Here is an 18,511-nt window from a genome sequence, read left to right as displayed (position 1 = left end):
CAGTGAATGCCTCAGTTTGACTGGATGTTTTAATGAGAGCTGACACTTGGCATAACTGAATCTGTATGATTATGGGATTCTGTCATGCTGCCATCTTAAATTGGAGCATCACCTTTGCAATGTAGTATAAAGTGATTGAAAATTCAGTTTTACTATTTAGACTGAAAACAAAATGACACATTTATTATGACACATAACACAAAATGCAGACTAATAATATTTTTATTATATTTATTAAACTTTTATAAACTGATTTCACAAACCAAGTAATCAAATACACAAAATCTGATTTAATTTTTTTCTCATCCAATTAAACAATTTTTTTGTTATACTGATTAATCTGAATAAGGGGTTACAATCGGAGAACTATTATAATCATGACATTGAATGATTGATTACCCAACAGACTTTTTCTGCTTGCTCACTTTAAGCTGTGAGCTTTGCTTACAAAATCAAAACAATTATTAACTGCGTGTACTTAATATGAGGTATTACTTCAATAAACTTGCTTCAGCTTGTACTTCAACGGCAGCAAATAGAAGGCATTATAGCCATCATTAGACATGTCATTTATAGTTATGGAAGAATTCTCACACGTTCAGGCTTAGAGGTGCACAGTCAGAACATGTATTATATTTCGACCTACTAGGAGCAGAAAATGGTGGTGCAGAAGTATAAAAGCAGCTGTACTCCTACACTGCAGCTCCTGTGGTATACACTGCAATAATGCAGTTGCTGAAATATGGGAATTCCCAGGAAAAAAAATACCATGCAAAGAAATACTTGAGTTTATTGGAAAGCTTACAGTTCCTTTTATCCCATTAAGGATTTTTTTCTAACTGTTCTTGTCTGAAGCTTTATGTTGGGAGCTACTCTGCTTAGGGAAGCTGTCCTCTTTCAACCAAAGTGCCCAAGCCCCCCTACCCAGTCAGTCAAGAGGAACTGCTGCTTTTGAAGTCTTCAGAGGGGCCTTCAGAAGTTTTAGGCTTGTATCTGGCTTCATTTGTTCCATGCAGTCTGTTTATTTGACTGTAAATAAAGTGCCATTTACAGACAGAAGTTAGGAAGTGGATTTTTACTTGCCCGACTAATCTCTCATCATGATTGTTAGGTCACAAAGTAGAAGTCTGTCACCAAAAGCTATTAAAATCCAGATAGTGAACTAGTTTTCTTTATTTCAAGATTCTTAAATTATCAAAGTTCATTGCCTGAAGGCAGCAACAGATACTGAGTCTTTCCAGCCTGGAATATACAGTACTTTGAACCTAGATGCTCCAATGATTGGCACCCTTTTAATGCATAAAGAGACCCTCTTATTCTGGCACAGGCTTAAAATAGGTTTGAAGCAAACTTAGCATTTTGTCTTTTTTTGGCTACAAATGCTTGAATTTCTTGTTCTGAATACTGAATTTAGATAGATGTACAAAATGGATAAAAGATGTCCTTCTAGTGTAAGTACTATATAAGATGGAGGAAAATGGCAGGAAAATGCCTAATATATTATTGCAAGTATATACTTGCTACGCCCAAATCAAGTAAGATTTGTGTGGAGTAGATCTAAAAATCAGAAGCCTGCTAATGATTATAAAAATGTGGAATTTAAAATGTCTGTGATTGAAATCATGCTGAAACTGTGGTTCACTTGATAATGTTCATGGTGAGTGAGAGTGTATTTGCCAGCTTTTCTACTTTGATTTTGCATAGCACTCATGAGTGAGAGGCAAAGATGATCCATAAGAATATTGTAGATGACAGCATATCTTCAGAGGCAGGGTTTTCTTTTTTGCTCTTTTCTTTTCACCATCCTTGGCTGGCTGCGTGGCCAGAAAGTGAGGATGATGGAGGCAGTTTTGAGAAGAGACCTGTCCTCTGGCAGACACTTTTCCTATTATTCCACGTAGAAATTCTTGCCCTCAAAGAGCAGTGCTCTGATGCTGCAGTAGTGCAAATGATTAAAAAGAGTACAATCAAGCCTCAGTGGTAAATGGGAAGGATGGATAAAATGGTTCAGTGAGGAGATGGGATGGGAGGCTGAGGAGGAAAAAAGAGCATTGCTCCCATAAACCATGATGAGGCGCAGAGGAGCCACAAGGAGCTGAAGTATCCCCAAGCTGGGCCAGGCGGTGTCTTTACTTCTTGGAATCAGCCACCATCTTGGAGAAGGCAGGACCACAACAGCAGCGCTGGAAAGTCCAGGGAGGGATGCTGCAGCAGCAGTGGGAGGGCGGGGAGGGGGTGAACAGGCAACACATAAGCCAGTGTGTGTTGTGTTGACCCCCATCTGACTTGTCACAGTGCCCTAGGGGAATTCAAACCAGCACGGGGACTTCCTTTCAGGCTGTTGGCTGTGACATGTGGTCTGTCTAGTTTTATTCAGTTCTGGAAATTTTTGCCTTGGCTGTAGCATTTAATAAAACTCTCACCTTGGACACAATTCAGAAGATCTTCCATGCGTTCGCACCAAAGTTGACCAGCGCATTTAGACAGAAGGCATTTAGCAAAGAGTTTTTCTCTAGATGTCATTGGATTTGGAGTCAGACTGGAAATGTTTATCATTCTAGAATACTTTTGGCTCTTCATTCAAAAGCCAGGGTTTATTTCAATGTGCACCATCTAACTTGGAGAGTTATTCTTGTTCTGTATTTACATGCAGGATGGCATTGCAGTATAGTCTTCTGTGGCCTCTGAGAATGGGGCACTGCTAAATTGTGCTTGATTTCTGACCAAGTGTAATATAATTTGAGAACAACAGACCCAAAAGTAAACCTAGGATGTGACATGAGCAAAATACTTTGATAAAATGCAAGTTTATTATATCACAAAAGAATTACTGGCAATAGTTTATATCTATCTCAGCTCCTCTTTTTCCCTTTCCCCAAAACCCAGACATGAACTATGAACATATGTGGTTGTGTTTAGTGTCAAAAATATTGCAAAACACAGTGATATGTCTGTACACATTCTCTTCTCCAGTCTTAAATAACATGACTCAGGAAATATATTTATCTCTAAGGATGTTTCTCAAGGAACTATACTTTTAGCAAAGGGTGATTTCTTGCTTTCCAGAGGCCAGCTGTAGATAGTGGTTGTTTGAAATAACTAATATATGATTTCCTGTTTTGAATTTGTGGTAAAAAAGTAGTAACTTGTGTGAGTTCTATTTAGTCTTCTGCTAGAAATGTTTGTGTTTTCTATTCTGTGGGCGAAGGTATAAAATTCACTGAAACTTTGTACATGTTGTGTACTGTGCCTGCAAACCTGTGGTTTAATGTTCTTACTATGGTGTTATTATTGTTATTACTGTTACAGCTATGCTACTGTGATGGGCTGTTTTATGCTGATAAAATCCCTGTTAACCTCTCTTCCAAAGCTGGGTTTGGGACCTGGAAGAGAGTGATATTGACAATGAGCTTTGTGCCCATCAAAACTAGAGAAACACTTAGAATTTAAGCTTATATTTTTAAGATGCCAAAGATCGGCACATCTCTCCTTAAAGGGTCCCTGTTATAAGGGATTATCATAAAGGCTGCCACTTTACTACACAATGACTCATACTAAATAACTATGGTGAGGAACTTTTTGTGTGTAAAGCAGATAAAACTCATTCTGTCTGGGCACACAGGAAGGCAGGGGAAACGTAAGAGGTGATGTTTAACCCATGAGCAACTCCATGAACCTGCCTCACCTGGGAACCTTGGGCAGTAACTGCACAGTGCAGCCACAGGTCATGATTTCTTCCATCGCTGCCATTTTTGGAGGGTTGTCAGGAGCTCTAAGGTGTTCCTTAGCTGTGCTGTAGCTTGTTCCTGGCATCCTACCGTTGTCTCAGTCCTTCCACCTCCAAGCTGGGGGAAGAGTTACCTACTCCTGGCTGTTAGGGGACTCTGGCCCTTTTTCTGCAGCTTCTGTAGTGGACATTCTTGTAGATGTCCACCTACAGCTCTTGATCTGAAAAAATAAGGTCCCTTATGAATAAGGGATGGGCCCCCATGCCCTGCAAACTTGTGACACTTAGGACCTTGTCCCTGGCCCACACTCCCAGTTCCCCCCAGAATGGCATGGAGTGGCATACCCTTATTCCTAGGCACGCAAGTGCCCAAGGAAAAGCAATTAATGCCATAACCACAGCAAAGTGGCGTTTCAGTGTTAAGTGTCTTGATTTATTAATGCAGTTCTATCTTGCATGTTTGTATTTCTAAGTTTTCCTGTTTGGACAACTGTTCAGACTGTTTGGACTGAAAACAAAGGCTTCTGGCATGATAATGAAATGGCTCAAAAATGTAGCTTTTCTGATGCAGTAGATAATCTGATATTTGTTCAAGTGCTTGAAACATTAGGTTGGAGGTAGGCACTAGAATACAAACAGCATTAGCAGTTACAGTCAGCACATTTGCATTTTAATGAAAACTGGCTGGATGGCTGGGTCCAAAGGGTTGTGGTGAATGGAGTTAAATCCAGTTGGTGGCTGGTCACAAGTGGTGTTCCCCAGGGCTCGGTATTGGGGCCAGTTCTGTTTAATATCTTTATCAATGATCTGGATGAGGGGATCGAGTGCTTGCTCAGTAAGTTTACAGATGACACCAACTTGGGCGGGAGTGTTGATCTGCTTGAGGGTAGGGAGGCTCTACAGAGGGATCTGGACAGGCTGGATCGATGGGCCAAGGCCAATCGTATGAGGTTCAACAAGGCCAAGTGCCAGGTCCTGCCCTTGGGTCACAACAACCGCATGCAGCGCTACAGGCTTGGGGAAGAGTGGCTGGAAAGCTGCCCAGCAGAGAAAGACCTGGGGGTGCTGGTCGACAGCCGGCTGAATATGAGCCAACAGTGTGCCCAGGTGGCCAAGAAGGCCAATGGCATCCTGGCCTGTATCAGAAATAGTGTGGCCAGCAGGAGCAGGGAGGTGATTGTCCCCCTGTACTCGGCACTGGTGAGGCCGCACCTCAAGTGCTGTGTTCAGTTTTGGGCCCTGCACTACAAAAAAAGACATTGAGGTGCTGGAGCGTGTCCAGAGAAGGGCAACAAAGCTGGTGAAGGGTCTAGAGAACCAGTCTTATGAGGAGTGGCTGAAGGAACTGGGGTGATTTAGCCTGCAGAAAAGGAGGCTGAGGGGAGACCTCATCACTCTCTCCAACTACCTGAGAAAGGAGGTTGTAGCGAGGTGGGTGTCCATCTCTTCCCCCAAGTAACAAGTGATAGGATGAGAGGAAATGGCCTCAAGTTGCGCCAGGGGAGGCTTAGATTAGATATTGGGACAATTTCTTCACTGAAAGGGTTGTCAAGCATTGGAACAGGCTGCCCAGGGAAGTGGTGGAGTCACCATCTCTGGAGGTATTTAAAAGACCTGTAGAGGTGGCACTTAGGGACATGGTTTAGTGGTGGGCTTGGCAGTGCTAGGTTAACGGCTGGACTTGGTGATTCTAAAGGTCTTTTCCAATCTAAATGATTCTATGATCCTATGATTCTAATGTACCTCAATAGGCCGTTGATGTGTTTGCCCTTAAGGTAAAGGAGGATAACAGACCTCTGAATCATACTTCTTGCCTCCCTTCAGCTAAAACATTCCCATTAGTAATGCTGCAACTTTTGTTAAGGCAAACTGTGAATGAGTCATTGATCCCTGCTCACAATATTGTAATGTGTAAAGAGTGCTAGACAGGCATTACGCATGGGCAGATGGGTACTGTAGGGAAAAGGCTGTTTTTTTCTTGCACATGTCAAAGGGTACATTTTATTTTCTTCTGTTGTGGGAGCTGGCACAGATGAAGAGCCTTTTTCACTGGGATCAAAATTCTTCTTTAATTGCTTCTGTGATAATCATAATCTTTCTGTTAACAGGCATTCTTCATAACTGCTGTGAAGCCTACAATGTTGGGCTCCTAGAAGCAAAAATATTTTCTGGTCCATCAAGAGAGCAGTTTGGCTATGCAGTTCAACAGTTTATAAATGAACAAGGCAAATGGTAAGCAGTTTGAACAGCTTGTTATATGTCTAGTTAAAAGCTTAAGGAAAAAATGTTGCAACTCAGTTTTCTTTTATAATTCCACATTTTATTTAAATGCATTCCACTTAATTCCTTTTTATATTAGAGTTATCTTTTTATGAATAAATACTTGCATTATTAAAACAAAGGTTGAAATACTCTAAAGATGTATGCGTGTGAAGCTTCAGGCTTTTTTCCTTTACACAATGCAACCTGAGGTCTTTCTCTTAATCTTTTACTTTCATCTCCAATACACCAGTTTCCTCAGACTCAACAATTTCTGTAGAATTTTAACTCTCGTTTCATTCCTTCCTGTACCAATAGCATCTTTGTTACACATTACATATATGTGGGATATTTTTCCATTTTAACATTGTTGAGGTTAAAACAAATGTTTAGGGCTGGGAAGTTCTAATTATTAATATTAAAATGAAGTGAACTTAAACTTATATAATTTTGTGTCTGATACAGTGTTGTGTTCACTTCTCAAGGGACAGCGTATTTGTATGTATCTAGTAACACAATCCTAGCAAAGGCCTTGTGTGTGCTGCATCTCTTCAGCCATAAAATTTGATGTGAAATCCACTGTTGCCACAACATTGGGCTTGATGAGTAATTAGTGAAATATTTTTTCTAGTAATGTTGGTTTCAGAAAGAACCAGAGTAAGTGGAAAACTCATTGTTTCCTCTTCTGCAGCCTCAGCAGCCACAAAGCTTAAGGTGTCTTTCATGGCAAGGACTATATGTCTATAAATAATTCAGTGGCACTCAACTACTTTAAGTGATTATTTGTGTATATATGGCTTTAAGTCTATAGCGGAAAGTCACACAGGTTGTATGTATTACCATAAGCCGAGACATTTTAGATGTGTCATTCTCCATGGATTGAAACAGTGTCAGAACTAAAATAGCCACAAACTGGCATGTTTAAGTGATGATGGACAGATAGTAAGTAACTGAACTTTTTTCAGTAAAAAGAAAGTAAGATGTCAAAATCTGAAAGCCATGGAAATGCACATGACAATGTGTTTTACAGTTAAAGTTTGGAAAAGCCCATACAAAAATACTGAGGTAGCTGAAGCATTTATGCGTAGCCCTGCACAGAGATACAGTGCAGTTGCAATTGGTTGCATGTGCAAAGGTGTAAGACTACCTAGATCTCACTGCATCTCCAGTGTTACTGTGTTGACCACCAGTGACCGGGAGGCAAAGCAAGAGGAGAGCAGAGCTGTATGCTCTGAACTAAGTGCTCAGCATTTCCTCTCCCTCTGTTGGGTAGGCTCCCAACTTACACCCACTCCTCGCCTGATGTTGTGGTGTCTTCTCACTGCGTTTCTGCCTGCTTTAATTATGTGTTTAGTCACCCATAGATCAGAGCTCTCTTTTTTTAAAACTTCTGTGTGAAGTCATTGAAGGATAACAAGAATGTCTGCCTGAAGTGAATTGAATGCTTTGGCTCATACATGGAGAAATTATGTCCTGTGTTTTATCCTTCTTGTAAGTTTTTCTACAAGCTTGCAACAGGAATGCTAGGTTCCAGACTCACCCAAGCTATTTATGTTTTATATTTCCCTGTTTTATTTTTAATTCTGATATAAAAACTCCCCCACTACCACTTTCTTGGATAATGTGTGGTGGCGTTTGGGAGAGAAAGTAACTTTGGACTAACATTTCCTATCTTCTCCCAACTATATGAATAATATGAGTCTGGGAAACTTTTATGTAGATAGGCACATCATCATTTGTTCATTCACAGAGTGTCTGACCATAGCTCCAAAAGTCAGGGGAATTTTATCAGCTCTTGTTCTAGTAACCATGACCTGTTAGAGACTCTTCAGTGAAGAAAAGCTCTTTTCAGTCTCCCTCAAGAAATCATTAGACAGGATTAAAAAAAAAAGCCATGGTTTACTCTCTTGTTCTCTTCATTTCTAGGCTATTTTATTTTTCTTGGGACAATAGAGCTTTTTCTTGTGTGCAATATTTAAAAAAAAACCCAATACTCAAGCTGTTCAGTAGGGCTGGTTTCTCCTATAAGCAACGCACAGGCTGCAGTCCATGTTCAAAGCGCTTGTCGCTATGGCTGAACTAGGAGTGAGATGAACAGTCTGAGCTTTGCATAAGATCAGGATGCTGCTTTCTGTCAGAGGCGAGCATTTATCACCATATGCTTTTATGAAGAGACCATCGTTGTGCAGCAAGAATGTGATGCACTTGAAAACTCTGTTCAGGCACAATGGGGCTGCTCACCACATCAAATGCTGCTGGGGTGGCATGTCTCTCCAAGGGAGAGGTTATCCAGAATCTGAGATCAATCTGAAATTTCATCACTACCTAGACTTTGCTTCTGTTAATGAAATCACATGGTGCTATATTAAATACAGCTTTAAAAATCCTCCTGTACACTCTCAAAGAGCAGAAAGGAGAGATACAGAAAAAACAGCAGATGCTAGTTATATTATTCAGCTGTATTTCTGTGAGATACATCTCCTGAGGTAATAAGGGCTATAGCAAATGATAAAAAGAGGAGATTTTTTGCAGAATTGGGACTGCATGCAGCAGTATGTTATCACTTTTGCTTGGAGATGAGTTCAGAGAGAAGAGGGAAGGCAGTCCAACCAGGAGCACAGGGCTATAGAGGGGGCTGGGACGTGTTGGGAAGCTGTGACACAAACCAGCAAGGGAGCCCTTTTTGTGTAGAGTCAGATGATCCAGGATAATTGGACACTAGTCTGCTGGACATTGATGGCATGTGATGCTCGTGAATAAGGACAAACTTGCAAGTCAAGCACAGCTCAAGCTTTTCATGGTGTCTGGTGGGAATTTCAAAACAGGAGCTCTTTAATGAACTCAAGGGAAATTGTGAACACGAAAGAAACTCATCAATTAGGAAAGTTTAGGCAGTCCACCACACAAGTAATTAGCCACAACAGAAACATCATTCAGTTTATGCTCTGGTTCTCCCTGTCATGAGATCGTCTGTGTTTGAACCTTAAAGTGAGACCAAATTCTCTGTTATTTTATAAATATAATCTTTTAGAAAGACGGATTGTACCGCATCAAGTTTGTCTTGAATGTGCATGCCCTGAACAGCAGCTGATAGTACATTCTGCAAAGATAATAGTACTTACTTCATGATGAGATTTGGGTTTATGTCTGTCTCTGGTGAGGAAGATTGAATAGCTGTGTATAGCTGTTAAAATGCTTTTTCCTACCCATATGTGTCTTCAGCCTGTGGATACAGTCTGCTTATGAGGTACTGTTTGGTATCCAGTTGTAGACACCCTGCTCAGTCGTGTCTGTGTGCTTAGGATTTGGAATTTTTGAATTTTGTTTTGGCATTTATATTATGGGATTTTTTTCTTCTTTAAAATACTTTGTTTCATTCCATATCATGTCAATAATGACACTTTAATATGCACTGCCCTTACTGATGCATCATATAATCATTGCACTACTAAATAGTTTTAAAAATCATTGCATACTGCTCACTAGTCATCAAAGCCCAGCAGCCTTTCTCCTGAGGTGGTGTGTTGCCTCTTCAGATCAATAAGATATTTTTCCGAAAAGACATATTTCTGTAGCAACTTTTGTTGAAATCAATACATTTTCAAAGCCTTCTGATTTTAATGATGAGGGTAATTTCTACCAACTTTTTTTTTTTTTTTTTTTTTTTTTTTTTTTTTTTTTTTTAACAAAATGCTGCCGTTGTTACAGTTCCTTTTTTTTGGTGCCAGCACCACTGCTAACATTGATTTCTTTGCCCAGCTTTTGCTTCCCCCGACTGCATGCCCTGCATTTTGCCTTTTTCCTGCTTGGAGAAGCAGCTCTGGCTTCTGTCTTCTAGACCTTTTAAGTTTGTCAGTCAAACTCTCTTGCCATTGCTCACTGTGGTTTTTGGAGTTTTGAGTCTTTTGTTCAAAGGATTGAAAGTTTTAGGTAGTGACAAGTGTTATAGGGTGTGCAGAGAAGCATCTATGAGAGTGAAGTGTTTTCTGGTCTTCATATCTATTCATCACTTCCTGTAATTTTAGGGAAAAGGGCCACATGATTTAAGAGGTCCTTTCTACTTTTATTTTCCTATTTCCTATTAGCCATCTTTGTGTTTAAAAAAAACACACTAAAGAGCAAATGCATGAAAAGAAGAAAAAAAAAAAAGAAACCAGAAAATATAAAATGTGCTCTGGCAACAGCTGGGAATTCAACCTTTTGCCATGAATTCTGATTTTGTTTTCTGCTACATCACACTTTGCCAGTTACTAGCTTTGTCATGGTGTAATTTCCCAGAAATAATTCCTGTTGCACTTTGATCTGCCACTCCTGCAGCCTGTGTGGTATGGCATTGCCACTGAACTTTGTTTGACTTCATGTAGTTCTGTTGCTTTGTATACAGTGTTGGAGACTGATTAAGGAGCTGAATAATAAAATCAGTGGCAATATTACATGCTAATCGGTATAGTATTGTGTAAAGACAGTCTACAATGACACATAAGGAAGTTTTGTAAAAATAAATATTAAACTCATGGCTGAAAAAGACCCTTAATTAATAAACTATATATGATAGTACTCATTCTTGCATTTTTTCCTGATACCTTCTGTTTCACTCTGGTTCATGTGCATCCTGTTTAATCACAGTAGAAAATAATTTTGTGGTTAGCAGGATGCTAGCCAGATACTCTCTTGGTTTCTTCACTTCTGATGCTTCAGAAAGATACACATGCATTTTCCCAGAGTAGTATTGTGTAACTCTCTACTGTAATGGTTTATGTTAATTTTCAAAGGCAAGTAGGACCTGCTGATTTCTAATATAGATTAAGGCTAGTATTAAGCTTAAGTAAGGCTCAGGGTACAAGAGAAAGAATAACTAACTTATTTCCTAGGACCTTTAAGGTTGGCAATTAAAGGTAGAGGGCTAGGCTTGGCAGAAATGGGTCAATAACTTTTTTTCAGGAGTGTATTGATAGCAGGTTAGACTAGTTAAGTCAAATAAGTGAAGGGGTTTAATAGCTCTGTTCATTTGTGAAAATCACCGTGTTGGTAATAGTCAGTTCTAAGTGTTAAATTCTGTGTATGGAGTGGCATTTTTTGGCCTACAGCATAGTTACGTCATTGAGATTTGTGGACCCTGCAAATCTACAAGGAAGGCTAATACAGCAGGGGGGAAGGTAGTATAATAACTTCCAGTAAAGCATGAGGAGTGCAAGCTAAATGAAGGACAAAACTAAGTTTGCTTTGGGCACAGTTGGCATAGATTTAGGTCTGGGTTTAAAATTAGAAGAGTTTGTCTTTGGCTTACATTTTTCTGTTTGTACCATGCAACAGCTACAAGGTTAGTTTTAGGGCTAGCAAAAGTAAAATACAGTTGTGAATCTTAAGTTCTAGAAGTGAATTGGGTATAAAGAGTGATGATTCCTTGGTATAAGTAGATGTTTGGGTTGGAATTAATGTTGAGGTTGGGGAAAACAGGAGTTTCAGAGCCCACGTGACTGTCGAGCAGCATAAAGCCCATGGAGTGAGCACAAATAGGCATGTGCCTATAGGGTGCCTGTAGGGAGAGAATTGCATTGTCTAAACTCTGTGGATGGTGTTTGGCTTTAGTTTATGCCAATAGCAAGGGTGAGGGTTGGAGATAGGCTTGGAATTAGGCTTCAATTTGGGGACAGCTAGCGCTCAAGCATGCTTCTCCTCCTCCTCCTCTTGCTCTCACTCTGTTCATGAGTGAAACTATTTGCTTTGGGCTTCAGGATAACCCATGGCTGCAGAGCGATGCCAGTGTGGTGGAGAGATTTACAGCAAGTTTCATGACCCGACAGAGTGGTGCAGGGGTATTTCCAAGATCCATTAAGGTCATTCTTTGAACAGTAGCTGTCTTCCTGCAGGGACTCTGAAATACATTTGCCTTCTGGGAAACTTAGAAAAAACATACAAATATTTATTAATGTACACAGTGCAATATTTAGCTTGACAGTTAATGCTGAAAAGCTGTTCCAGTTTCAGATATTGCACATGCAGTGCTGCCATCCTTTTTAAAACTGTTTTCTGTTTCCATGAAAACTGTTAGCCCTTTCTCTCTCCCAGTTAGCATTTTATAACTGTAAATAACTGTAGTATCTAACAAGGGGGGAGACTGTAACACCATGTCTTCCTCCTGTTGATCACTATTGACTGGCTCCAACCCTCTGTGTCACTACAAGCATTTGCAGGTTTTATCATCATTCGGCACATGACCAATGGAGTAGTTTCTCCTGATGTTTGGTTATTTGGTCCTGAGCTATGGTTCTCGTTTTGACTGTACAGAAAAAGCTATATTCCTCAGAAAATAACAAGAGGATCAGAGGCCTCCCTCACAGCCAGTGTAACGTACACTGTTTTTATATAGAGAGGTATTTATATGAACCTGAATTGCAGGTTTAGAGATGCTGAAAGTACACAAAATCCTGTTCCTGCTGTCTGCGTAATCACTGTTTTTCAACAGGGTAATTGAGAAGGAGGTAGGTATTTTTAAAATATTCCTACACACAGAAATAGCATCTGAAGTTACCCCAAACTGAACTGGTGAAACAGAGTAACATTATTTGTGCTCTTAAGTTTGTGTTTAATTGAGATGAAATAAACTAAAAAAATGCAGTTAGCAATATTTTCTTTGAGAAAGCTAAAAAGGACTCAAGCTCTTGCTTGTGCATCTAAAACTATGTATTTTTATCAAAGCCATATTATTCAAACTAGTTATAAAATTGCAGTAGTAAAATCAGATGATCCCTGGAAAGTTGATATGATACATAGCAATTGCTTTGAAACATAATAATTTCATAAAATGTGTTCTTTTTATAGTGCAAGGTGTTTGCATTAGCTACCTATAAAATTTCAGAGGATGACAATTTTGCTTTTAGCAACCTATTGACCAGCTAAAAAAGATGGTTTCTTATGAAACTCCTTATGCTGTACTGGGGTCCCATTGCTTGTCCTTTTACTGTCCCATAAATGCATTAATTACTACCATAGACTGTTCTGTGTGAAAGGAAAGTCATATTGCTGCTGGAGCAAATATCCACAATCCCTGCTTTCTAATAATCTGTTTCATTTTTGCATATCCCTTGAGATCATCTTCCTATGGTCATGTTTTGCCTTACCCTTTTTTCACTGCATGTTAAACTGTATAAAGAATTGTCCTTCTCTTCCAGCCCTACACGGCCCTATACTGTCTGGTGGTTTCACTCTCTCAGACAGTTGCACTGAAATATAGGTGTTCTTAAGCAGTATTCCCAGGGGTTGAATTAACTGGTTTTGTGAAGGCTTTCAGATAAAAATTAAAGGGGTCTTGAGGAGCAAATATCGGAGGGGAAACATTATGGCAGATGAAGGAATGAGTCAGTGAATCACTTTATACTGAAGGCACAAATTATTTTAAGTCTTAACTTTCTTGTTGGGGATTAAATACTTCATGCAGCAGACTGTTGTCAGCTGGAGTATTTTCTTTCTGACTCAGTGTTGCCAAGGTGTGGTAGTGTTCAAGCTCAGACATAAGCATTTGACTGTTGCTGAGCAGATCCTGTAGGAAATGCTTCTTATCAGTTAAAAGAATAACTTAAAAGGAATCAGTTAACCATTAACTGACAGGACAAGAAATTTTTTGTCTCTCAATCCCTAGCGTATATATTTCTAAATTGTATGCATCTGTATATATTAATATCTTTGCTGTATTTCTTCTGACATTATGACATAACGTCACAGAAACAGCAGTACACGTATTTGAGGCAGCCTAATCCCAGAGGCTTCTCCACCGAAGTTGCCCCTAGAGAATCCAGTGTGCTAACATGCAAATAAAGCTTCTGAACAGCTCTGGAGAAGACTCCTGTGTGCCTTAGGTGCTCTATCTTGGTAAAAGCGTCTTTACCTGTTACCTGCAATATGCTATGCCACAGTGCTGCTGGACTTTTCCAGGGTCATTAAAATCCTAATGAAGTTCTTTTACTTCAGGTTGTTGGTTGGTTCACCCTGGAGTGGCTATCCCTCTAACAGAACTGGAGATATCTACGCATGTCCTGTTGGTACGTCCAAAACCACCTGTAAAAAACTGAATTTACAAGGTAAGTTATAACGAATAATGTCTTGCTACAATTGTTCAGTTTTTTCCTGTTTTTGTACCAGGCCAGTCTATTTGTGAAAATTGGTACCTGCCGCTGGAGTCGGGCCGGGTGTGTGGGCGCCCCAGCGTGTGGTGCCAGCTGCCGGAGCCACAGGGGTCTCAGTGTCAGCTGCTGGAGCAATTGGGGTATTTAGCCTCCAGCCACGGGGGCAGGAACGCTGTGTGTCCCAAAACCGGCTGCTGGGGGGAGTGGAACCTGGGCTCTGTGTCAGTGAGGGGCTCCGCGCCAGCGGCTGGAGCAGGACTGCAAGTTGCAGCCCAGGAGGCCTGCTGCGGCCTGCTGGAGGGGTGAGTGTCCGTATCTTCCCCAAACCAGGCGTGTGTGTCTGTTCACTGGCAAACTTCCAGCTGGATCTTAGGCGGGCCTCAGGTCCAGGTAACAGGCGGGTGGCGGGCCTGTGCTGGTATGCCCAGGGGGACTTGGCAAATGTGGAGGGCATGAGAGACAAGTGTGTGAGTGGAAATGAAGCCTTTTCTGCCTCTGTGTGTTCACAAACTAAGCATAAAATGGGATTCGCTTTTGGATGCAGTGAAAATATGGGGGAGCAGAGTGTGCTGAGATGCCTACTTTATGTTTATTTGTAGTGCGGAGCATTTCTGTCCTCCACTGCTCCTTCCAGTTTTTTTTTAAAGCCTGACGCTGGATCGGAGGAGTCTGGTGTCCTGAGGAATGTAACAGTAGCTACATGGCTGCAGCTACTCAGCCAGCCAAAAATACTCAATAGGTAGACCATTTCTTCCTCTCTTTTGCTTTCAGCTCTATTCTGGGCAGGTATTCTAAATGGCCATACTTAATTCATGTCTATAGTTAATGGTTAGCAAATTTTTGGCAAAGATTAGCTTTCCTTTCTTTAGTCTCAGAACTGTATGCAGTCATTTGGAAAATGCATCTTAGCTTCTGAGAAATCAAGCTTTCGAAAAGGAATTCTAACTTACTAAATTGCTTCTACATCTTATTTACTCTTCTTTCATGACTTAATCTCCTTTTATTTCAGCTTTAATAAATATTCCCAATGTGACTGAGATAAAGGAAGACATGAACCTTGGCTTGACTCTGATACAGAACTCAAAAACAGGGGGATTTCTGGTACGTATCAAGGACGTATTCAGTACACACAGAACTTCCTGAGGAGAACGAAGAAACTAGAATTCTCCACATTTTTTGATAAGTCCAAGCTGAATGTATTTTATTCTGTCATAGATTAATACATATTTTGCATATTTTAAAATATTCTGGCCCACTGTCATTACCTAGGGTTCAAAATAAGGAAAATTATGAATTCTGTCCTTTGTCATTTATCTAAATATCCTATGGAAGGGCACATAATTAAAGATTCTGTAATTTAAGTCAGACAACATAGGCAAGAATATTTCCACAATGGACATCTTTAAGGCAGTCTTGTATAGTTCCGCTTGTGCTTTCAAAAGACAGTATGGGATCTCTCCTCCAATATGTGCACTTGGACAGTGACTGCTCTCCTGAGATGTTAGGATTTCTAGTCCCATGGATCTGCGGTATGTTTTCTTTGGTTAGTGAGCTGCAGGAGGATGCATTTTCTGTGTGTATATTCTGCAAACCACTCTCCTTGGAGCTTGTAAAACAGATTGCATAATTGAAAGGAAGTTAACTCCTGTTTAATATGCTTTTTTTACAGTCTTAACCATAAGCATGAAAACTGTTGGCAGTGTAGGTGTATTCCAGTTTGATGCATACATTGTAGGCATGTGCAGTAATTAAGTGAAACAAGAAACTACAGACAAAAGAGCTTTGAGACTTATTTTAAGCTTTGTATTTTTCTGTTCCGTCTACCTAGTAATTGCAAAAGTATTCAAACGTTTATTATCTTCATTACCACATAGCCCAGTTCACTGACATACTTAAAAGTAGGTCTAATTCCAACCTTTCTAGCAGCTTTCTTTGAGTTTAGTAAAGTTAATCATAACTTCAAATACAGCAACAGTGCTTTTCTTGATTGTTGGCTTGAGAAAATATTGATAAAAAGATCTTATTCTGTCTCTTGGTTAATATCTTTAATTACTGTTAATACTATCTTATGCATACCCACTTTCAATCAGTATCAGTAATTGCAGTGATTTAAAACACCTCATGCAGAAAAATTTGTATTTTCTAATAATACTTGAACATCTCTCTGTTAAAAAGAATTTCATGATGTGTATGTTATTGACTGACTCTCCTTAAATTCCATAAAGTAACCAAAAAAACCTTGCAAGCTAAGACATGAACAGTTAGCTACGTCTTTGGCAATAGGAGTTCTTTTTGACATAAGGAGAATGGGGTACTGGAGACAGGTGCTTAGCTGTGACTTGGCCTCAACAAATACCAAAAGCCCCATGACTTAGCTGTGGCAAGAGTTGGACAACAAGCAGAGACTGTCTGCTCGTAATTGCAAGCTGCTGCCAGCCAGGACACTGTTCCGAGACACTGTCTCTGACAGCTGGCCTCTGTGATGGGCTCTTTGGGTTATGCTCAGGGCTTCCTTCTCCCAGCTAACTGTGCTCCTTCCTCTTGTGGCTGCTTCTCTCTCAGTCTCCATCCACTTGCACCAGCCTGTGCTGCAGCCATGGGCTGCTTGGCTGGAGCATGACCCAGCCTGGCATGTCTGTACTGTATCTTGTGAGTCCTGCTGGTTCAGCTGTTTGATGCCATGTGATGGCTTCCTACAGGTACCTTGAGTACAGGGCAGTCATTTCCACGTGCTCATTACATTTTTCTGAGGCATGCTTAGTCCTGTTGGAAAGGTGCTTAAGAATTCCACTGATGGTTAACAACTTTTTTCCAGATTTCAGATGTAAGTTACTATCTGTTTGTTCCTGGGGCAGCGCTGTACCTTTAGTTGAAAGGAACAGCTCCCACCTCCCTACATGTAAAATCTCCCTTCTATATTTAACACCCCACAATCGTTCTCCTTTGTCCTTTGCTTTGCTAAACAAACACAGTTTTTTGGCTGAAGTGCAACTTTTTAAAATACACCTCTCTGGAACATGAATGACCAGATCTATGCTGTATTCCACCTAAGTCTTTTCAGGGGGCTATATAGTGTATTTGGTATTTCCGTGTCTCAACTGCGAGTGCTTCTTGTCGTGTATTTCCTTTGGATGCTGGCTGTATGCTTATGGTCACCCTGCAATCAGCCAGTGCCCAGTCCATCTGCTCCTCTCTCTCCTACTCAGTGGGCTCCCAGTTTATGCCTGCATTTCCTAACATTAGTCCTTAAGGGCAGTCTATGCCCCCTTATAATGTTGCATTTTTCAAGTTCATCAGTTCTTGATATGTGATCTCCCTGTTTTCCCCTGCATTAATGATGCATCTTAAATTTCTGACTCTAACAATGCTAGAACATTAGAGCTTTTCCCTTTTTTTGTTTTAAAGTGAAGATTAGCAAATTTATTAAAACATTTCTATTTTTTGCTCTAAGATTAACATCACAATTTTGAGTAACCACTAATGCAGAAGAAAACTAGAAAATGGGCAAATGAGATTGATCTAAAAAGGACTTTAAATTAAAAATAACTTTAAAGACTAGTAACTCTCTTTCAGCTTCATAGTTACCAATGTAGGTGATTTGTTCTGTACCTTCCACCTCTGTAAATATCCATCTTTTCCAGTAAAACTAATCATGCCACACGTAGCACCTAAAAGGAGTGGTTATCTCAAGATCAGATAATGTAGATATACTTCCTTTCTCTTGTCTAGCAAATCTGCCATCTTGTCAAGTATGTTAGAATAGTTTGATGTGGTCTACCACTGGTAAACCAGTGTGTGATTTAGCTCAATTTCCATTTACTTCTGCCTTTAATTACCTTTTTTTCAATATTCTTGAGAAAAGGGTAATAGTGCTGTTCACTTTGTCTTCTCTTCCTAAATAGAGATGCTGCATTTTCTGTTTTCCAAGCTTTCCTGACTGGATAGGGCAATCAGAAAGTATACGTGATGAAGCTATCATTTCTTTCAGAACAGTTGAACAGAGGTTATGTTTTTTCCTTGAGTTCCTAACATGATTTTATTTTAAAAAGAAAATCCTTCCCTCCCAAATATCCTCATGACAAAATTCTGTCTTTTTCGTGTAGGTACTTTTGTACCTATCTTTCTAATATCAGAAGTGTGGCTGTCATGCAACTAGCTGGTTGATCCAGCTGAAAATGTTTCTTTTTACAGAGGCCATTTTCAGCAAAGAAGCAAGATTATTTTCGCCAGAAGGCAATGAAACACGTAGCCATAGCGTATGTGAGGCCAGGGCCAAACTTCCCCCTTTAGCTGCAGCTAAATAGGACAGTGCGTACTGTGAGGCTGCACCCTCACTGGGGATGATGAAGTTTTAACTTCTAAATATTTTGGCAAAGTGAATTTCCCTTGGGAACAAGGCTTC

At 40.1% G+C, this 18,511-nt stretch overlaps 1 protein-coding gene across 2 annotated transcripts in view; it reads left to right on the top strand.

The window, feature by feature from the left end:
• The window catches only part of ITGA2 (integrin subunit alpha 2), a 70,426-nt gene that overhangs the window by 13,851 nt on the left and 38,064 nt on the right, over positions 1-18,511 (top strand). Inside the window, exons 2-4 of one of the 2 annotated variants that reach the window (XM_030003544.2) lie at positions 5,836-5,959; positions 13,955-14,064; positions 15,119-15,210. In XM_030003544.2, the coding sequence (XP_029859404.1) occupies positions 5,836-5,959; positions 13,955-14,064; positions 15,119-15,210 (326 nt within the window). Of the gene's footprint in view, positions 1-5,744; positions 5,960-13,954; positions 14,065-15,118; positions 15,211-18,511 lie in introns of those variants that run through there. The other variant, XM_041120626.1, reaches the window with a different exon arrangement.

Source organism: Aquila chrysaetos, chromosome Z (genome assembly GCF_900496995.4).
Source record: "Aquila chrysaetos chrysaetos chromosome Z, bAquChr1.4, whole genome shotgun sequence".
Lineage (NCBI taxonomy): Eukaryota > Metazoa > Chordata > Aves > Accipitriformes > Accipitridae > Aquila > Aquila chrysaetos.
This window is presented reverse-complemented; position numbering and strand designations above follow the sequence as displayed.